This window comes from Sorex fumeus, unplaced genomic scaffold, assembly GCF_029834395.1.
Source record: "Sorex fumeus unplaced genomic scaffold, SorFum_2.1 ptg000063l, whole genome shotgun sequence".
Taxonomy (NCBI): Eukaryota; Metazoa; Chordata; class Mammalia; order Eulipotyphla; family Soricidae; genus Sorex; species Sorex fumeus.
Window position 1 is genome coordinate 81,458,521 of NW_026606120.1, and position 20,360 is coordinate 81,478,880.

Sequence of the window (20,360 nt, forward strand, 5' to 3'; positions counted from 1 at the left end):
ACACACACACACACAAACATTCCCAACTTAATGGACCAGGAGAAGACTCAGCAGTTCTAAGGGAACCGAGTCTGAACCCCTGAACACTGTGTGAAAGGGTCCCTGCCCTCCCTTCCTGTAGAACACCCCCAGAAACAGAGGGCCAGGCTGGAGCGCAGGCTTGCACGGGGAGCCCGGCGCCCTGGCCTCACCCCAGGTGCCCGCTGGGGGGCCTCCCATACCTGCAGTGAGCGCAGCACCCTCTTCAGCCCTTCATAGTCCTTCTCCGTCAGAGGCGTGAGCACTGTCATGGCATCCTCTGTGGACTGGCACTGCGGGCAGACGTACTCGTCAATGAGCTCTGCCTCACTCTGCAGGATGCCAACACAGCGCCCGTGGTACCAATTCTGACACCGATCACAGCCAATATAGAATCTGCAAGATCCGAAATGGAAATGTGAGTCCAAAGCAGGTTGTGGGGGGTGGTGGTGTCCCCAGACGATGTACTTTTAAAACTAGTAAAACATGCACCTGAAAACAGTCTAGCCCGGGGATATAAAATAGTTTTAGTATTATAGTAGTTTCATCAACACTCTTGTAGACATTCCAATGAGTTCATTTAATATTTCTGATTTGAGAACAGATATTAAACATTTATTAAGAACACTGTGTATATAATATTGGAGAGAACCAATATGAAGAAAATGCAAAACACTGAATTGACTTTAAAACTCAAAACAAAGCCTGAAATCTTTCAACTCATACCGTTTCAAGTGGGAAGCTGATATTGGCCACCCAACAAGAAATTCAAAATTGTGCAAGCTAATAGCAGTCTCAGAGCCGTACCATTAGTGTTTTTCTAACCTACAATAAAACCCCATTTCAAATACCAAAAAAGTCCAAATAAGTTAGGCTATCTCAATCTCATTAATTTCAATGTTGCATAGTGAAGAATCAAATCTACCATTAAACCGTATTCCCCCACCCCCCGCCCCAGTGCATCTCAAACATTCACTATGAAGAAACATAAATTTTGAAGGGGAAGTAAAGAGGGAAGAAGAGAAAAAATTACCGAAAAGGAATTTGTAATGTAAGTGTATAATATATGCAGAAAAAAAATCTTGCTTTTTAATTAAAAATAAATAAGCAGTCAGAGCAATTTGGCTTCCTAAATTATTAAATATGATGCTCTTATCAGAACTCACTGTGACTCATCATAAGGTGTTCTGCAGATACAGTACAATTCCTCACTGCTGCCCTCTTGTGCCCGTTTACAATCATTACAGATGTACACATCCATTTTCTTAGCCTCCTTTTCTGTGATGCCAACACATTCTCCATGATACCAGTTAGTACAAAGATCACAGCCAATATAGAACCTAAAAGTATTCACAATGAAAATGACAATGTAATTGTCATTTTGAGCTGCATGGTACTTAATTCTGTCCTCTCTGCCACGATTCACTTTCTTACAGGGTAACGTTCTGCAATGAGTCATCTACGTATCTTGATCCGCTCTCTCTACCCCTGACACACGGCAGCATCTGACACGGGCCTGAGTGTGGGAACATGACGGCACTCACATCGATTTCAACGAGAACACTGGTTCGTGAAAGGTGGGTCTTGAAAACATACTGAAAACATACTGGAATTTGAAAAATGAACAACACACTGATGGTAATGCTTCTCTCGTCATGAATGTGTGTAAAACGGGAACAGGCACACACACACACACAAAAAAAACCAAAGCCACGGAGTCAAAGACTTACATCTGTCAAACCTATGCCACAGAAGCCATTGCAAATTCAGGGCTATTCTTAGGTAGGTTTGAAAATGTATCGCACGGTGTCAATCTGAAGACGAAGCAAAGCGCAAACACCAAGTGGAAGTTATGCTACAAGGAACATGCAAATCAGCCAGGTGTAGGAGACACGTGGTCAGAACACAGAATGGAGGAGAAAAGGAAGAGGGTTACATGTAGTCAGTGAGGACCTACCTAATTTTCTAAAGGAACAGTAGGATTTAACTATAACGGATAACAAGAGGGGTCAGCTTCTCAGTTGCTATTATACGTGCAATGGTAGTAAAGTGCGCGAGTGGCCAGGGCGGTAAGGGGAGAGCAGAGAGGAAGCAGCTGGCCCGTGCTGGGAGCAAGGAGGGGGGGTGTGGCGCGTGGGGGGCGATGAGCAAACTGGGAGCCTGGGGAGGGTGGAGGAACACGGGCTGGGGGGCCGGGGGGGGGGGGGGGCGCGGCGGACAGGACAGTGACCCTTCAAGACTTTGGAGACAGAAGATCCAACTGACAGTGAAAAGCGCCTCTGTGAGCAACAGCGTCTCTGAACAGGCTGCGGTAGCATCGTAGCCAGAAAGCAGGAGCCTCAGGGAAGCAGCCCGGGCATGCGGACACCATCAGGTCTATGGGGAGGGGGAGGGGCCATTCTAGGTGGGGACACTAAGGGAAGCTTCCGGTGAAGCTGAGCCTGAGGGGACAATACATGGCTGTGTGTCTGTGCTGTCACTCGCTCTCTGGCAGGGTGACCGCCCTGACTGCCACTGTTGGGGGCAGGGCCCTGGCGGGATTTCATCTGCTGTGTTCACTAGATAGGCAGAGTGTTCTGGAAGGAAGTTCAGAACCTGAGCTTCAAGGTCATGATTCCCAAATCACCCTTTGTGGGGAGAGATCATTATAACGTACGACGGAAAAAAAAAAAAAAAAAAAGAAACGAACTCATTCCAACAGGAACGGTGAGTAAATGACCCTGGTGCACTGAAATGCTTGCTAATGATGACAAACTGAAAAATAGGAAATATCCACAAAATGAGGAGGCAACTGCAATAGAATGATCATGTGTACATGTATACCTCATTTTATGTCACTGTCATTTTATATCAATGAAAGTGCAATGAATTTCTATCATCTGAATAGGCCAAAGAAGTCTCGATATTTAAAGAAATTCCATAAGCATATTTTGATGATTTTGTGCAAACATCTACATGATTTTTGCATGTCATTTTGTTTTGGTCTGTAATTCATGAGTATATTTTTCTTAAAATGAGGCACACTTGTATTAGACTAAGTGAAAAATCAGTTAATAGGGTTTCACATTTTACATTATGTTTAATCATCAACAGAGTAAGAAATGAAGAGTGAAGATGCCTACAGACTTAGGTTTCATTCCACACGCAGCATGATCTACCTACCATAAGTTTGGGTCTGGCACTTGCCAGCAAATGGTCAATTAAATAGCATGACTAGTGTAGTTTCCTTATTGCAACTGCGACGTCAAGAAGGAAACCACTATTTGCTTTATAAATTGTTTTGGTATCTACTTAAGGCATCTAAACATTCCAAACTCGAAATCATCACATTTTTAAAAATACAAATAAGCATTTTTTGTACAATAAAAGCATGATTAACTTTAGCTTTAAAAAAGCTAGTCTATGTTCAAATGGAAGCTAAGCGCTTAGCTGAATGATAATGATAAAATATAAAACACTAATGGATTAGTGCCCTTAAAGATCTGTCACCAAAAAGTTAATATTGTCAAAAACAGCCTGAGCTGCCATGCTCCTCTCCAAGTCATGAGTGTCAAACCTGAGGATTGGTGAAAGGAACAAACACACTGGCATTTTTCTGACTTCTTTCGCCCCAGTAGTAAAGCGGGAAATTCCACAAAAATGTCAAGTGTCTACTATTGCAATTTAAATAACAGAATTCTAAAATTACAAAAAAATAAATAAATAAAAAAGGAAAAAACCCCCCAAAAAAACCAACCTGCCCAAGTGCAAACCTCTTACAGCATTTAGTCGGGGAGCCTGTGGGGTAGCAGGGACCCACAGAGCTTCCGAGAGACCCCGCAAAGGCAGCTCCCAGCTGTGGGTAGCAAGAGGGACGCCAGTGCTGACCAAATTGTCTCCGGAGAGAAGAGTATGAGCAAAAGCGGGGCAGCACCAGAAAGCTTGTTTTTGACAAAGATGATGAAGGACAAATACAAATGGACACGAGGATGAGCCAATGTTCGCTTCCCTAGTGTCATGATGACGAGACAGCGGACAGCACGGCCCTGGTGTGAGCTACTTCCGTGGACACTCCCTCGGGTCGCTAGTTCTTTCCCGAAACGCTCCCTCCCTGGCTACTGAACAGAACCCAGCGGAGCAAGAGGGGACGCACTCACTTGGACTCATCGTAAGGCGTTTTACAGATGCAGTACAGCTTGGTGTCCTTTTTAGTTTCCTTTGAGGTAGTAGAGATCATTTTCTTCTTCTTGGACTTGGAGCTGGAGTCTCTTTCCTCCTCCCGCTTCCTCTTCTGGGAAGCAGTGGGCAGTGAGGCCGTGGCCAGGGGGCCCGCGTGCTGCGGTGGGGGAGGCGGCGGGGGTGAGGGTGGCGGAGCTGGGGGCGCGGGTGGCGCCGCGGGGGAGGTGGCCGCCACAGCAGTGGCCTGCACCATCTCCTTTTCTCTCTTGATTTTCAGGTCTCTCTTGAGCTCTTCCTGTGTGAGTGAAGAGACAAGGCAGTGAACTGGTGACCTGGCCACAAGCCCAGCAGCGGTGCTGAGAACACAGGAACTGCAGGTGGAGCCCAGGTTCCTGCAGACAAAGACAGGACTGACAGGAGAAGGTGGTCTACAGATGAAGGTCCCAAGCAGGTGAGGGTCTTGGGTTGACAGAATGCAGATGGAGAAGACAAGGAAGGCACCAACCCTGAAAGCAACCTTGTGGGGGCAGTGAGGAAGGCCGGTGGATGGGACACTGGCTTGGCATGAGTTCCATGGCAGCCCCCACGTATGGGCCTGGGCATCAGGAGTGATCTCTGGGCACAGAGCCAGGCATGAGCCCTGGGCACTGATGGGCGGGGCGCCCACACCAAACCCCAAAAGTAATCCTGGTGGGTAGAGATTATAGGTATGGGGGCTAAGTTGCTTATCTGGCATATTGTGGACTCTAGTTCAATCCCCAGCACTATGGTGGTCCCCCAGGAACTCTTAGGAGAGACCCTTGAGCACTGCATCACGTGAAATCCCCAAACCAAAATACAACCATCACTCTTTCCCAGCCCATAAAACTGGCAATTTCCTCCCCATTCCTTTTGTGGTTTTTGGGTCACACGCGGCAATACTCAGGGGTTACTGCTGGTGGTCCTCGGGGACCCAATGGAATGCTGTGGATCGAGCCCAGGTTGGTTGCATGCAAAGCAAGTGCCTGCCCACTGTACTATCCCACCAGTTCTCTTCTCCTCCCCGCTCTTCTATACCATACCTGCTATTCTGATAAGTTCGTGCAGTTTGATTCAGAGAAGGTTCTAGTAGCAAATAAGCTCTTATAAAATAATTATTTAAATAAATCCCTAAACCTGGGGAAAGGGGGCGGAGGGAAACTGGGGACATTGGTGGTGGGAAATGTATACTGATGAAGGTGTTGGAACATTATCTAACTGAAACCCCATCATGAACAACCTCGTAACTGTGTATCTCGTTGTGATTCAATAAAAATATTAAAAAAAAGAAAAAATCCCTAGACTTATCTATGAAGAGAAAAATGAGGCAGCTCAAGCATTTGCAGGAGAATCTGGTGGTCTTAGATGCATGAAATAAGCAGAGCTTCAACCTAGAACCTCTGTGCAGCAAACAGAACACAATAAACAAACCAATCTAAACAAAAAAATGTACATCTCCAGGAGATGTGGAGAAACTTTAGTTTTGGAAAGGGCCAAGATTGGGAACCTCTGACCTGGTACTTGGATATACTTAGATACAGGAATTGGGTGAGGGGGAACCAACTGTGCCACCCCCATTCATCCTTCTCTACTGTGGCTCAGGGGCAGAGCATCTACCTCACACACAAGGTTCTGGTTTGGATCCCTCGCACAGCCCCGTGCCCTCAAGGTCAACCACCAGATTAATTCTATTAGTTAAAAGGATCACGATCATGATCATCCTGTTGTTCGTCCTGTTGCACCCAGGAATTACTCCTGGCGGTGCTCAGGGTACCATATGAAATGCTGGGAATCGAACCCGGGTCAGCTGTGTGCAAGGCAAACACCCTACCCACTGTGCTATTGCTCCAGCTCCCTCGATCACGATCATCCTGTTGTTCATCGATTGCCTGAAGCAGGCACCGGAACGTCTCCTTCGCCCTAGCCCTGAGATTTTAAAAAGTGCCATATTCAAGGCTCTTTCAGGGTTAGGAGAATAAGACCCATCATTGTTACTGGTATTTGGCATATTGGGTACACTACAGGGAGTTTGCCAGACTTTCCCGCGTGGGCAGGTTACATTCGGTAGCCTGCCAAGTTGTCCAAAGTAAGAATGAGATAATAAGATATTTTATAAATAGGTCGAGAAATCAACATGATGAATGACCTGGCACCTGAGTTGCGCAGGAGGAAGAGAGCGGCTTGGAATGCCTTCAAGAGCATTGAAGAAATAACTAAAAGGACAAAGAACCTCCAGCTACGAGCACATCTCTTTGATTCCACTATTCTTCCTGCATTAACATATGCCTCAGAGACCTGGACCCTACGAAAACAGGATGAGAACACTATTCGGGTCTCTCAAAGAGGAATCGAAAGAACTATGCTTGGAATATCACGATTCACTCAAATGAGAGATAGAATCCGGAGTTCTGATCTTCGTCAACGCTCAAGAATCAGGGACGCTGTCTCATTTGCCAAGACATCAAAAATCAGATGGGCCCCTACCGAGGCCACCAGTTGCCCCCCACTAGCGGCTCTCCAGCACGGCCACGACTCCAGAGCACAGAAACCAATTTCTTAACTATCTGACTTTCAGTATAAATACTTCCAGGGTCAATAAGTAAAATAGCAGAAATCCAAAACCAACATTTAATTCTTGAACCCAGCTGTAGAAAGCAAATCACGTCACAATGCTTTTTCAGCATGTCTGATTTGGGGGGGGGGGGGAGGGGGTAAACTCTAAATTATAGTGGTGAATCTTTTATTGAAACAATGAATCTAATCAAAGCAGATAGAGTGTTAACTAGAATTCATCTGCCCCACAGGGACTGGGAGGGGTGGGGGGTGGGGTTTTATTGGGGTTCTTCATGGTAAAAAAAAAAAGTATTGGTAAAGGGAAATGTGTTTGATATCTGCATGACTGAGACCTAAACCTGAAAGCTTTGTAACCTTTCCCAAGGTGATTCAATAAAAAAAAAAAAAAAAATCAGATGGGCTGGACACGTAATGAGGTTTACAGACAACCGCTGGACTAGAGCCATTTCTGATTGGATTCCACGAGACATCAAAAGATCACGTGGACGCCCACCTATAAGATGGTCAGACTTCTTCGTCAAGACCCTAAATGATCGGTTTGAGGCTCTACATGTTCCTAAAACGAACAGATACCATTGGGCTACGCTAGCACGCAACCGGGATGAATGGAGACGTTACTGGCACCCGCTCGAATAAATCGATGAATAACGGGGATTAAATGATTAAGTGATTTATAAAAGAATTAAACAGATTTTAGGAAAGTCAAAATGATCATGGTAAGGGTGGGAGCCACAGTATAGTGGGTAGGTGTTTGATTAGCACGCAACCAACTCAGGTTTGATCCCTGAGCATTGACAGGTTGTGTAGCCAAAACCAAAACGAAACAGTAAGATTATCACACTGTGACAGGGGACTGGAGCAATAGCACAGCGGTGAGGGTGTTTGCCTTGCACGCGGCCAAACCAGGTTCAATCCCCGGCATCCCATATGGTCCCCTGAGCACCACTAGGACTGATCTCTGAGTGCAGAGCCAGGAGTAACCCGGATATTGCAGGGTGAGACCCAAAAAGGTAAAAAATTAAAAAAAGACCTGGGTCTGACAGGTTAACACTAGTTTTTGCAGTCAAGAACATATCAATGGCTATAAACAATGAAAGAAATCAAGGAGATGAACGCCTGAACACCTCAACTAGGACACAGGGCTCAGGGGAGGAATACTGGGGCCTAGGGCTAAAAGCCTGAAAGGGCACCCCAACAACAGCACCAAGGAGCCCTCCGAGGGGGCAGTGAGGGCAAGCTCCCTGAACCATCAGGGGGTGAGGTTCCCCAGGCTTTAAGGAGACTAAGTGAAACCTCTCATTGCAAAGGAGCCAGCAAAACACGTGACAAAGAATGAAAACATGAAATGCAAAAAAAAAAAAAAAATCACTAGGTGAATCTGAATCCACTCCAAATGATTTTGTCAAAGAAATGATGCTTCCTTTTAATTAGGGGGGAGGGTCACACCTGGTGGTGCAGGGGGAGTACACATAGTACGGGGGAGGGATGCTAGGATAGTGCCTGGATCCGTTCTCTCCCTCTAGCCCTGGTCACAGAACCATGACAGAAGCTTTACAACCACTATGCCAGAGAGATAACACAGGCGCTGAGTTCGATTCAGGTAAGACAGGTACACCACCTGGCACTGAAGTTGCCCAGAGTACATGGATGAAGAGCAGCTTTATCTCCGAGGCACTTCTCCCAAGAAGATGACATGTGAAGTGCTTGACAGAACTCTCTAGTTTTTGGACTAGATCACATTTGTTCTCTTATTACTTTTCCTAGGTGTGGAATGTAACCACAAACAGTGAGCATTTCCCTTAGTCTCCTGGGGAGTCCCTAAGCTTATTCAGTCTCTCCAACCTCTTATGCTTATTGTTAATACTAAATTTGGGGCCACACTCAACTGTGCTCAGGGATCACTCCTGGCGGAGCTCAGGAGCCATTTGGGGTACTGGGGATTGAATTGGGTGAGTGTGCACAAGAAATATAAGTGCCTTACCCACTGTACTCTCTCCCGATGGTCGTTCACCCACCACCTCCTCGACACACACACACACACACACACACACCCCGATTTTATACCATTTCTCCTTTCTATTTACTGAATGAACTTATAATTTTTTTTTGATGAGGCTTAGAAATAAAATGTATTATTAGTGGTTTCATTATGTGTGGAATATAAATGTTAGACCAAAAAAGCAATGGAAATAACTCCTAGACTTGGTGAGGAAAAAACTCAAAGAAAAAGAAACAAGGGGTCAGAGAGCTAGTACAATGGGCAGTGTGCTTGTCCTGCACCGACCAAACCGGATTTGATAACCAAACTGTAAGTCTCACCAGGAGTCACCTTTGAATCTAGAACCAGGAGAAAGCCAGGAGCATAGCTGGCTGTGGTCCCCAAGCCAAATAAATGAAGAATAATAAAATACAACGATAAGCGGGGAACCACAGAGAGAAGGTCCAGGGGGCTCGTGCTCATACCTTGCATTTGGGAGCCACCGGGTCAATTGGCGGCACCGCAAGGTCCCCTAAGCACAGCTGGGAGTGCCCCAAAGGTGAAGCTCTGGGTTCAGTTCCAGGACCTGTACAGTCCCCAAAGCATTACTGGGACTGGGCCCCAAATCCAAATCAGGGTGAACCAAAGAACCAGGGCCTGCGAGACTTCTCTGGGTTGGTCAAATGCACCTCACGGTTCACTATACCGGATGGGGAGAGATTGCTTAGCATGATGCTGGAAGCAGGCAGGGTGTGGCCCCCAGACCGCCACAAAAAGCCCTACAAGTGAAACCTGGAGAAAAACCAAAAACCAGATTTCTTTTTTACCACAAAGGTAAGCGGAGGGGTACAGAGAACGGCAGGTAGAAGTTAACTTTTTTCTTTTTTTTTTGTTTTCTGAGCCACACTTGGTAGTGCTCAGGGGTTATTCCTGGCTCTGCACTCAGGAATTCCTCTATGGTAAGGCTTGGGGGATCATATGGGGTGCCGGGGATTGAACCCAGGTTGGGCACAAGCAAACCAAGTGCCCTACCTGCTATACAATTGCTCAGGTAGGAACTTCCTGTTTTTAGGAATTCTGGACAATAGGAAATCTTGTGTCTCAATACTGGTTTGTCGATTTTGACTTGTCAACTCCCCCTCAGCTCCTTTGGCTTCTCGACTGTTAAAGAATCTGTAGCACTCCTGCTGAACTAACAATGGGGACACAGGGGGACGGAGTCTATGAAAACTACATACTTTGTAAATAACTTTTTGATTTTTAACCCCCGGTGCCTCTCTGAATAGTTCTCTTATTTGTTTGTTTACTTATTTCCCCCCTCTAAATAGTTCTATAATTTATTTTGTTCTTGGCCACATGGAACAGTGCTCAGACCTTGCTCCTGGCGGAGTTCGGGAGACCATGTGTGGTGCCGGGGACTGACCCCAATTTGGCTGAGCAAGAGACAAGCGCCTCATACAGTGTACTACCACTCTGGCCCAACATAATTCATTTTAAGACACACACAGAAATGGTATCAAACCAGAAGATACAGGGCTGGACAGCTGGTACAATGGGTCAAGCTGGGTACGATCCTCTGGGCACCGCTAGGAGTGATTTCCAAGGGCAAAGCCAGGAGTAACCCCTGAACATCACCAGGGGTGCCTCCCCTCCCAAGGAAACCCAGGAAGATATAAAGGCAAATCATACATCCTGTTTCAAGAGATCCGTGTCCCCCTGCTGTGAACGTTACTCACGGCGCATAGCAATGTAAACTCTCGATGACAAACAGAAAATTGGAACTTAACCAGGGCTAAGTGGAAGCAGTAGCGGAATGGGCGTGGAGGGCGGGCAGGCGGGCATGGCTGACCTGTGCGTGGACCTGCAGCTCTTTGTCCAGCAGCGCTCGCTTCTTCAGGATCTCGGCGCGCAACTGCTCCTTGTGCTTGAAGAGCAGCGCTGAGAGCTTGCTGGCGTTCTGCTTGCTCCGCTTCTGCTCCACGCTCTCCTCGCGCTTCCGTTTCTTGGCCGCCTGTTTCTCTTCTTTGTCTATTTTATCCAAAATATACTTCATCACCTGGTTACAGACAATCATTCTGGAGAGAAACACACAAGCCATGTCATGCCGCGCCGATGGCATGGCGCTTCCCATGTCTCTACAGCCGGGGGAAATGCAAACGGGGCGCGCAGGTTCCACAGTGGTTCAAACCGACTGGGAGCATCTCTCAGCGCCATGTTCTAATGGGCTGAAACTGCATCCCCGTCAGGAAGAACGGGCTCAGCACACTGGTGCTTGAGCCGGCGGTAGAGAGATCCCCAAGCTGGCTTGCAGGCCTTCCTCCCTACCTTTGATTCTCTTCTCTTTCTGCCGGAGTCAGGGTTTTCTTCTGCTTTAAATGCTCGATGACAGCGTTATGCTTCATCACCACCTGAGGAATGAAATGCGACGAGAAAGCGCTTATTCGGTAATGTAAACCATTACATAGTTCAGCAGCAGACACCCGACATAGACTGGCTGCTCATTAAAAAACAAAACAAAACAAAACCCTGAAGAATTTTAATGACGGGCCACAGAGATAGCTCAATGGTCTGAGCACAGACTGGGCACATGGGAGAACATCTGAACCCCAGCACTCCTGGGAGCAACCCCAAGAACAGAACTGGAAGTAGCTCCCGGAAGTAGAACCTCTAGATATGGACCACAAAACAAAAAGAAAAAAAAACTATATGGCAACATAAATAAAATTACCAGCTACGATATGGCTCAGGTGATTATTGTGTGCGGAGTTTGACATTATCCCATTTAATTTTCAGAACAACGTGACAGGGGTAATTTTACAAAGGACACACCGAGGCAAAAATGAATTTACTCATGTGAGATTAACACGTCAGATTACTGTACGGCTACACGCTCAAGTACAGCTATCACTCTCCAGAGGTCAGGATGCTCTGCTCCCAGCACTGCCTTCCTCCATTCTACACTCACACCTTGTAGAGATTAGGGCAACATCAGACACACAGTAATCCTTAATTTAGAGATTAGCCAGCGCTGAAATCCAAGGAGTAACATAATTGCATATATACAATATCAGTTTTTTATCAATTTTCATACTTCTAAAACCTACTTTAATGCTGAGCACACCTACATACAAGACATCATTTAACCATTGATACGATGTGGTGGGAAGAGATTGTAATTGCGAGGACACAGCTGGAGGAAGACAAGCCAATTTCTGGGACTATGGCTAGAGGATCCCGAAATCATGTGTGGATCTCCCGGACTGGGAATGCTTGAGATCCACACTGTGGGGGCAAAGAACATTTCCCTCTGTATCAGCAGGGAATGTTCGACACCTAATACATTGCATATAGAATAACTCATCTAACTTGCTCTCACTATAGTGATACCCCCAAATGCCACCTGTTATTTAAGCTATGGAACAGCAGTATTTAGAAATTAAAAAGAAAAAAAAAAAAGATGTGGCTAGAAATGCAAATGCGTTTCATCAGATCTCCAATGTGCTTAGTACATGCAAACCAACCAAAGAACTTAGAACAAGCTAGGATGCTTAAGTGGCTTTGCAACTTCAAACGTGACTTTCTGTTGGAGTGAGAAACTTAAAGCCCTACCTACTTTCCGCCCATCTGAGCTCTTCCCCGACACAGGTCGTTTCTGTGTGGCACTGACGGCAACCGAGTTCCAAACCAGTTTTCCGTGCAGTACTCTTCCCGTCAGTGCAGTGCTGCTTGTACAGCGGAACATCAGTGACTCTCGTCTCATCGAGAGACCTCACACAATCAAACACTACGTCTAAGGCACAGCACAATATTTCAAGCTACTGAACATGCTGCTTTTACTTAATAACTTTACCTGTTTCTGAATGATTTCGCTTTGATTAGAAGCTTGGAGGGTGTGTTCCCGCTTAATTTCTATCTGTTGCTGCTTCTTCTTTTGCTGCTGATCCCTGAGTTGCTGAACCCTTTGCAACTGCTCTTGAACACTGGCTGCCTGCACTGTAACCACATTCTGAATCTGGTGCGCCTGCACAGGACTGCTCTGCTGAACGTGAATGGGCAACTGGAGTCTGAGCTGCTGGGCCACCGCACCTTGCTGGGCCTGCATCTGCGCCACGACCTGCGGCTGCATCGGGGAGAGAACCTGGACTTGTTGGCCCAGCGGAGGCACAGCAACGACTTGGGGCTGCGGCTGCTGCGTTGGGAGCTGAGGCCGGGACGGGGAGGAGCCCGTGACTGGAGTCAACGTTTGTCCGGAAGAAAGAGTTTGAGTTGGAGACTGTACCTGGGGCTGAGACTGTGGCTGGCTCTGGGCAGGTGCGTGCAGAGATGCATGTGGCTGAATTGGAATCGGTTGTGAGGCTGAGGTCTGACCCTGGGGTGGCTGGCCAGGAGACACCTGGGACGGCGTGGACGGACGGACTCGAGTCTGTGTCGGGCTCTGGACGCGAGCAGGCGACTGTCCTTGGGCATTACTTGCGGGCGGACACTGCACTGCGCCCTGGGGTTTGGAGGACTGCGCATGGGTGGTCTGGGCTTCGGAAGGAACCTGGGAGGCCACAGTTGCCGGGGCTGGGCCTTCAGGAAGAGTCTGAGCTTCAGGTGGGGCTGGGGACTGGGGTGGGCCTGGGGGCGGGGGCTGCGCTGAAGGCTGAGCAGGTGGCGACTGGGCGTCTGGGGGGCTCCCGCCTGGCGACTGCGCTTTCACGGGCTGCTCCTGTGTCGGGGGTGCTAATTTACTCTGTCTCTGTTCACCTGTACCTGTGGAAAGGAAAGATTCAATATTTCTACCACTCCAGCACACGCGGGGTCAGCTAAAGAAGGGCTCAGAGCGCATTATCTACTGGTGAGGAGGCTGCCATTTCTGATGTCTGACACGCGTTCCATTTGGAGTAACGTGGGTGGGGGGGGGGTCCCCTACACAGGGCGGCCTGGCCTTGCTTCACAGCCACTCTCCACGGGACTGGCTTCCAAGGCAAGGCGCAAGCTCTGGCACTCTGCCTGGTCTTCTAGCCCAGGCTAACACAACCCAACTCCTCCTCCTCTGGGACGGAGACCGGTGGTGGTGGGGCTCACACCCAGAGGCTACTGAGGTGCTTCTGGACCTGTGGCATCAACAGAGGCTGTGAGTGGGAGCTATCCACCCATACTGCCTTACACGACACCTACGAGTTTTCTGCCCCTCACTTTCTACATTTTAACGGGGGTGGGGGGAGGGAAGAAATGTGTGATATGGTGGTTAAATTGAGTCTGGAAGAACAAGAGCGCTTGCTGAGAGATTGGCTTGTGGCACATCCTCCCAGAGATAAGCACTGGTCCTCTCTCCCGTTAGCCCAGAGACACAGCGGAATCCTATGCGGTGCTTTCGACCCCCAGCGTCTACCTGCTGCAGTGGTGGAAACTGTGGTGCTGGTGGTGCTGGCTGTCGTGGCTGTCGACGCCAACGGGGTAAAGAGGAATCGCTGCACAGTACCGTTGGGCATCGCAGCCTGCATCAGCTGCTGTCCTGGGCCCGGGAGGATAGTCACACCTTGAGGTATCAACTGCAACTGTCCAGTAGTTTGACCTTGTCCTTGAATTACTACTGTCAAACCTTGATTGCCACCCTACAGAAAAAACACACAAGCGGTAGATGGTGTTCAAAGCATCAACCTGTAAGCAGACTATTTTTATGCTGAGAAAAATTTTTTAACAAAATGGAAGCACTTATTTGAATGTCTAGAGAACAACAGGAGGACTTCAGATATAGTAAAATAATACTTTTAAAGCTGATGCTGTGGGGGCTGGAGTGATAGCCTAGCTGGCAGGGCGTCTGCCTTGCAAGCCGCTGACCTGGGTTCGATTCCCAGCATCCCATATGGTCCCCTGAACACCGCCAGGAGTAATTCCTGAGTGCAGAGCCAGGGGTGACCCCTGTGCATTGCCGGGTGTGTCCCAGAAAGAAAAAAAAGTTGATATTGGGACCCAAACGATAGTATAGGAGGCAGATGTTTATCTTGCATGTGGTCTAGCCAGGATTTGATCGACTACCCCCCAAATGCTGTAAGAACTAGGAGTAAGCCAAGAACACCATTGGGCATGGTCCCAAAGCAAAACAAAATGCTGATGTTTTGCAGCAAAGAACATGAACCAGTAATCAGAGCTCCAGTCTCTGCTCTCCCACTAGGCAGTAAGGAGCGATCCATCTGCTCTCCTCACTCCTCAGACTGAAGCTTCCTGACTGATAAAAATAAGGTCAGTAAGGAGCTGGAGAAACAGCCAGGAGTAAATCCTGAGCACCACTGCTTGTGGCCCAAAAAGCGAAAGGAAAGGGAAGGGAAGGAAAGGGAAGAAAAAGGAAAGAAAAGGAAAAAAGTCACTAAAGCTTCCACCAAAAAAAATCCTGGTTTTGAAATAATCTGCATCTATGTAATTTTGTAATTTCCAAAGTATCCACATAAAGACTGCCTCTTTTGAGTCTCACAGTGAAAATATGACGAGAAGAGAAACTGCTACTATAATTTTATCATCAATAAAGAAACCCAGGTTGAAATCCTTTGCAGCTAGTCAGAGAGAAAAGAAAACATGAAATAAAATGAGTAACTTGGGTGAGTTTTCTTGCCAACAGGCGCCACACTATGTGCATCCTGCAGTGTGCATTAGTTGACTCTAACAGACAAAGAGCTTGAAGTTTAGGGGAATGGGACAGTGCTGCCTCAGCATTCAGTAAATGGGGGTCTTTCAATCGAGACTCCCCGTGTACCATTTCTTTTTTTCCAGGACGTCCTTCTGCAGCAACCTCATCAGGAGCCCATCTAAAGCGACCCAGCCTGAACCCCCACGGGTCATAGCTTTGTCCTCATGTACGGTGCTGAGCTCTGGGTCCTCAGCTCCTGAGTGTTTCACTTGTTTTGAGGCCACAGCCAATGGCACTGGGGACACTGCTATTGTTGCTCAGGGAGTACGTGGCGCTGGGCAGCGCGTCCCAGGGGTGGGGAGACGGTGTGTATGCGGAATATGGGCAGCACCTGTACTGTGCTCTTGTTTTTTCGAGTTTTACACATTCAAAAACCATGCAACACGCCCAGGGCAGTCTAGAGGATGATTCTCAAGGGACGGCCTAAAAGCCAGCGCTGACAGCGGCAGGAAGCCACCACTGATGTGCTCTGACCCAAATCCCCACCTCTTTTCTTCTCAAGGTTGCAGGAGCAGGTGCATTTTTTTCTGGTGGGTGTGAACCTCTCTAGGACGCAGTTCTACCACCTCAGGAACATCACCCATGAAGGAAATGATGGGAACGGTTCTCTATGCAGGTAAACAATTTGGCAGCCCTACGCCCCTATTCAGACAAACAGGAGCTAAGGTCCACTTGTTAGTTATTGGCTTCTTCAGTGCAATAATGTGGTTCTACATATTTTCTTCTCTAGTCTTTTTAATCTTTTTTTTTTGGGGGGGGGGGTAGAACCAGGGATGGGTTCCCGGGCCCCAGATTTACACTCTAAAGTGCTTTAACTGGTTAAAATTCCTTTGTTCTTTTTCAATCATACCTGGTTATGCTCAGGGCTTTCTCTTGGTGGGCTTGGAGGGACCCTAATGGGTACAAGGGATTGAACCCAGGTTGGCTATATGTAAGCACCTGCTGTAGTATCTCTCCACCCCCAGCCTGCCGGCTGGTTTTCATATATAACAGGAACGTAGAAGAACGGACTGGTGTTGCTGATCACGATTTTAATTGCTCCTGCTTTTGGATTCTGCTAAGAAGGTTCAGGCCTGATACCCTGATATGCAGAAGGGCAAATTCATTCGCACTCCTATGGTTGGCATGAAGGTTCATTCTGCTTTCTGTCTTACTCTTGATTTTCCTCCCAGTATTTTAAAGTAGCCCATTCTCTAAAGTTTATGGCCTTAATGTGTGTTCACCTTAATACTAATATAGTCGTGCACATATTCAGGTATGTAGGTTTGTATTTCCTCACCCCTCATCAAGCTTGTTTGCTCATTTTTTCTCCTGAACAACCTGGAATTGTTCGTAATTTGTAGTAGCTCTTTATATATGGTTGGTTGTATTTGTACGTTTTCTCATTCTTTCAGCTCAGAGTGTTTGATAAAGTTCTTAATACTATTTATTGAATAGTTATAAAAATTATAACAAAAGTTTTGATTCTTAGATGTCTAAAATACATTCTACTATGATGCTCATAAAAATATAATATTTATCATTTATCTTTTTGGATTTTTTGGGGGAGTAGGGTGTGGGTGGAGGTGGATCACACCTGGCAGAGCTCAGGGCTTACTCATGGGTATGTGTTCAAGGGATCCCTTCTGGCAGGCTGGGGGAGTGGGGACGTGTGCAGAAGGGATGCTGGGGATTGATTCCGGGTGAGTCAAATGCAAGGCAAGCACATTGCCTGTTGTGCTATCGCTCCAGCCTCTTATTTTAATTTGGTTTTGGGGCCAGACTTGGTGCTGTGCTCAAGGATCATTCCTGTCAGGCCTCAGGGACTACATGAGGTGTTGGGGATCCAACCCAGGTTGGCTGCGTGCAAGGTAAGTACCTGAACCCCTCTATTGTCTCTCAGGCCGAGCACCTATTTTAATGTAGTTGGAATTACAAATCTCTTCCTTTACAGCGTTTTTTAATGTGTGCTTGGGAGAAGCCTCCCTTTTCCTCCCAGCAGTGCTGATTTGCAGTGAGTTCTTTAGGCTCAGTCACCGCAGCACGTGGGGCTTTTCCCAATGGTGGCAAGGCATGGACCCTTTTTTTTTTTAAACCAGTTTTGCTTGCCTGTCTTATTCCTGCATCTGTTCCTTATTAATTAGTGAAGTAACTGATAACATGGTTTCTTTTTTTTTTTTTAGTGCTGCCAGGGACCAAACTCAGAGCCTTGTGTAGGGAAAGTACAATCTTCCAGTGAGTCACACATTGTGGGACAGCGAGCCTCATAAACCTTCTCGATCAGCTCATTGGGTGGAGAGACAGTACCGTGGGTAAGATGAGAAGATAATTTGTGGTTAATATGTCAGTCATCTAGTAATTAAAGCTCAGCACTGAAGGCCTCAAGATGATGGCCGAGGCCCAGTATAACATTTTTATAAACACTTCTTTGACTCTGGGAAGCAGACATTTCTTTAAAGAAGTATATTACAAAAAAAAAAAAGAGAAAAGAAAGGAAGCCCAAAGTTTACAGCAAATCTAAGCAGCAGCACCTCCCCCCCCCACGAGTGCAGATGAAGCACGGAACTTACGTGTCCCTGTGTCAGCTGCGTGAGCTGGGCCATGGTGAGCTTCACTTGTCCCTGCTGTGGGCGGGGGGCCGGAGAGGCTGACGGCGGGAGACTTCCGGGGGCTGCTCCTGGTGTCAATCCTTTCTGCCCTGGGCTTGAAGACACTGCATTGGGGGCAGAGATGGCTGTGGAGACGGGCTGCCCTCGGATGATCTGAGTCACCACCTGCTGTGGTGTACCTAGGCAAACCGCAGGACATCGCCATTTGTTATGTGCCCCACGCAGTACCCTGAGCTGAAACTTCGTTCTGCATACCACAGACCAACGCTTCCCCCCCCCCCTTGGGCAGGGGAGGGGTGGGGGGGGAGAGGGAAACACACCAGGTGGCACTGAAGGGCCACTCCTGGTGGTACTCAGGGCACATACGTGGTTCTGGGGATAGAGTCGAGTTCGCTGCACACAAGGCAGGTGACTGATTCCTGATACCCTTGGCTGACAGGCCACTGAGAGCTCCAGGATACATCGAGGCAAAGCCCCACACCCCAAGGACCCATCTGGCCGTCAGAGAGAGCTATGTGACTCAGTCCATGGACAGCCACCTGACAGCTCTGCCCCCTCGGAGCAGAATGATGAAAGGTTTTTTTTTTCTTTTTCTTTTTGGGTCACATCCAGCGATGCACAGGGGTTACTCCTGGCTCATGCACTCAGGAATCACTCCTGGCGGTGCTGGAGGGACTATATGGGACGCTGGGAATCGAACCAGGGTTGGCCGCATGCAAGGCGAATGCTCTACCCGCTGTGCTATCGCTCCAGCTCCATTGATGAAAGGTTAATACTCTTCTTGAGTCAAAGTAAAAACAGGGATGACAAAAGAGAATATCTGAAATATGCCACTTCAAGTCTGCCTTTCCTGGGAAACATATTATTAAAAGGAAAGTAGTGAGCAAATGCAAAGTTAATTCACATGAAATTTTGGAGAAGGTGGGGGTCCCTTGAGCCACACCTGGTGGAACCATTTAGTGTCAGGGATAAACAGAGCCAGCGGAATGCAGGCCAGACACCTGAATCCCTGGACTGTTTCTGGTCCTTCACAAGAATATATATAACTTTTGGGGGCTTTTTGGGTCACACTTGGTGATGCACAGGGGTTACTTCTGGCTCTGCACTCAGAAACTGCTCAGTACTCGGGGAACACATGGGACGTGGGGATCCAACCCAGGTCGGCCGTGTGTAAAGCAAATGCTCTCCCCATTGAACTATCGCTCCTTCCCCTCTTCCCTAGAATTTTTAACAAAACATAAAAAGTCTAGAATAGGGACTGGAGAGATAGCACAGCGGGTGGGGCATTTGCCTTGCTTGTGGCCGACCCAGGTTTGATTCCCAGCATCCCTATGGTCCCCTGAGCACCGCCAGGAGTGACTCCTGAGTGCAGAGCCAGGAGTAACCCCTGTGCACTGCCAGGTGTGACCCAAAAAAAGCAAAAAAAAAAAAAAAAAAAAAATCTAGAATAACTAGAGATGATTATATTTATAACTAAGACCTTTTAAAAAAAAAAAACAGGGGTCAGTAGTTCAGGAGTACTGTAAAGGCAAGGACAACTCTGCCCTCAAGAAGAAGACAAAGGACTCAGGACGCTTTTAGGCCAAGTAGCCAATAAACATCTGCCGACGGCGAGAGGTGCTGAGACATAAGCGTGGCACACAGGATGCCGGGTTTCACTCCCTGGTAATGCATGGTCCCCCGAATACTGCCAGGAGTGACCCCTGAGTACGACGTGAATTGCCCACTCCCCAAATAAACGTTCGTGGTATGAAGGTGAATGGGAATGATGCTACAGACCTAAATACTCTTGTCTCTTACGTTACTTGCTGAATCTCAAAAGGGCTGGAGGAATCTTTCCCCCCTTACAATAAGTTGCTAAGAACAATTATTTGAACAGTTAATTTTATATTTACAATGTTCCTACTGAAAAATGTCACCTTTCTGAAGCTTTTGTATTTGCCTTTTTCTTTCTGAGAGTACACATATATTTCTAACATGTCTTTTTTAAGTTTGGTATTTAATATTGCACATGTAAAAATTGTGCTGATTCTAATACTGGAATATTTCTTTTTTTAAAAATTTTATTCTTTTGGGTCTCACCCAGTGATGCTCAGGGGTTGCTCCTGGCTCGGCACTCAGGAATTACTCCTGGCAGTGCTTGCGGAATGATATGGGATACTGGAAATCGAACCCAGGCTGGACGCATGAAAGGCAAATGCCCTCCCTGCTGTACTATCACTCCGGCCCCTTTACTTATTTTTTATAAGAATGTCACTGTAAAATCCTCAAAACACATTATAACCTTTTTATGTGTTTCTATGTTCTTAGAATAAAGTCACCCCTGGGACCAGGCCAGAGAGACAGTACGGAGGGT

At 47.3% G+C, this 20,360-nt stretch overlaps 1 protein-coding gene across 7 annotated transcripts in view; it reads right to left on the reverse strand.

Annotated features, from left to right (window-relative positions):
- The window catches only part of BPTF (bromodomain PHD finger transcription factor), a 144,674-nt gene that overhangs the window by 10,755 nt on the left and 113,559 nt on the right, over nucleotides 1–20,360 (reverse strand). For 6 of the 7 annotated variants that reach the window (XM_056128069.1, XM_056128068.1, XM_056128067.1 and 3 more), the window contains 8 exons: nucleotides 17,966–18,183; nucleotides 14,124–14,346; nucleotides 12,597–13,501; nucleotides 11,072–11,154; nucleotides 10,596–10,821; nucleotides 4,155–4,471; nucleotides 1,185–1,358; nucleotides 222–414 (listed from right to left, as the gene is read on the reverse strand). In XM_056128069.1, coding sequence (XP_055984044.1) covers nucleotides 222–414; nucleotides 1,185–1,358; nucleotides 4,155–4,471; nucleotides 10,596–10,821; nucleotides 11,072–11,154; nucleotides 12,597–13,501; nucleotides 14,124–14,346; nucleotides 17,966–18,183 — 2,339 coding nt within the window. The remainder of the gene's footprint in view (nucleotides 1–221; nucleotides 415–1,184; nucleotides 1,359–4,154; nucleotides 4,472–10,595; nucleotides 10,822–11,071; nucleotides 11,155–12,596; nucleotides 13,502–14,123; nucleotides 14,347–17,965; nucleotides 18,184–20,360) is intronic. The other variant, XM_056128070.1, reaches the window with a different exon arrangement.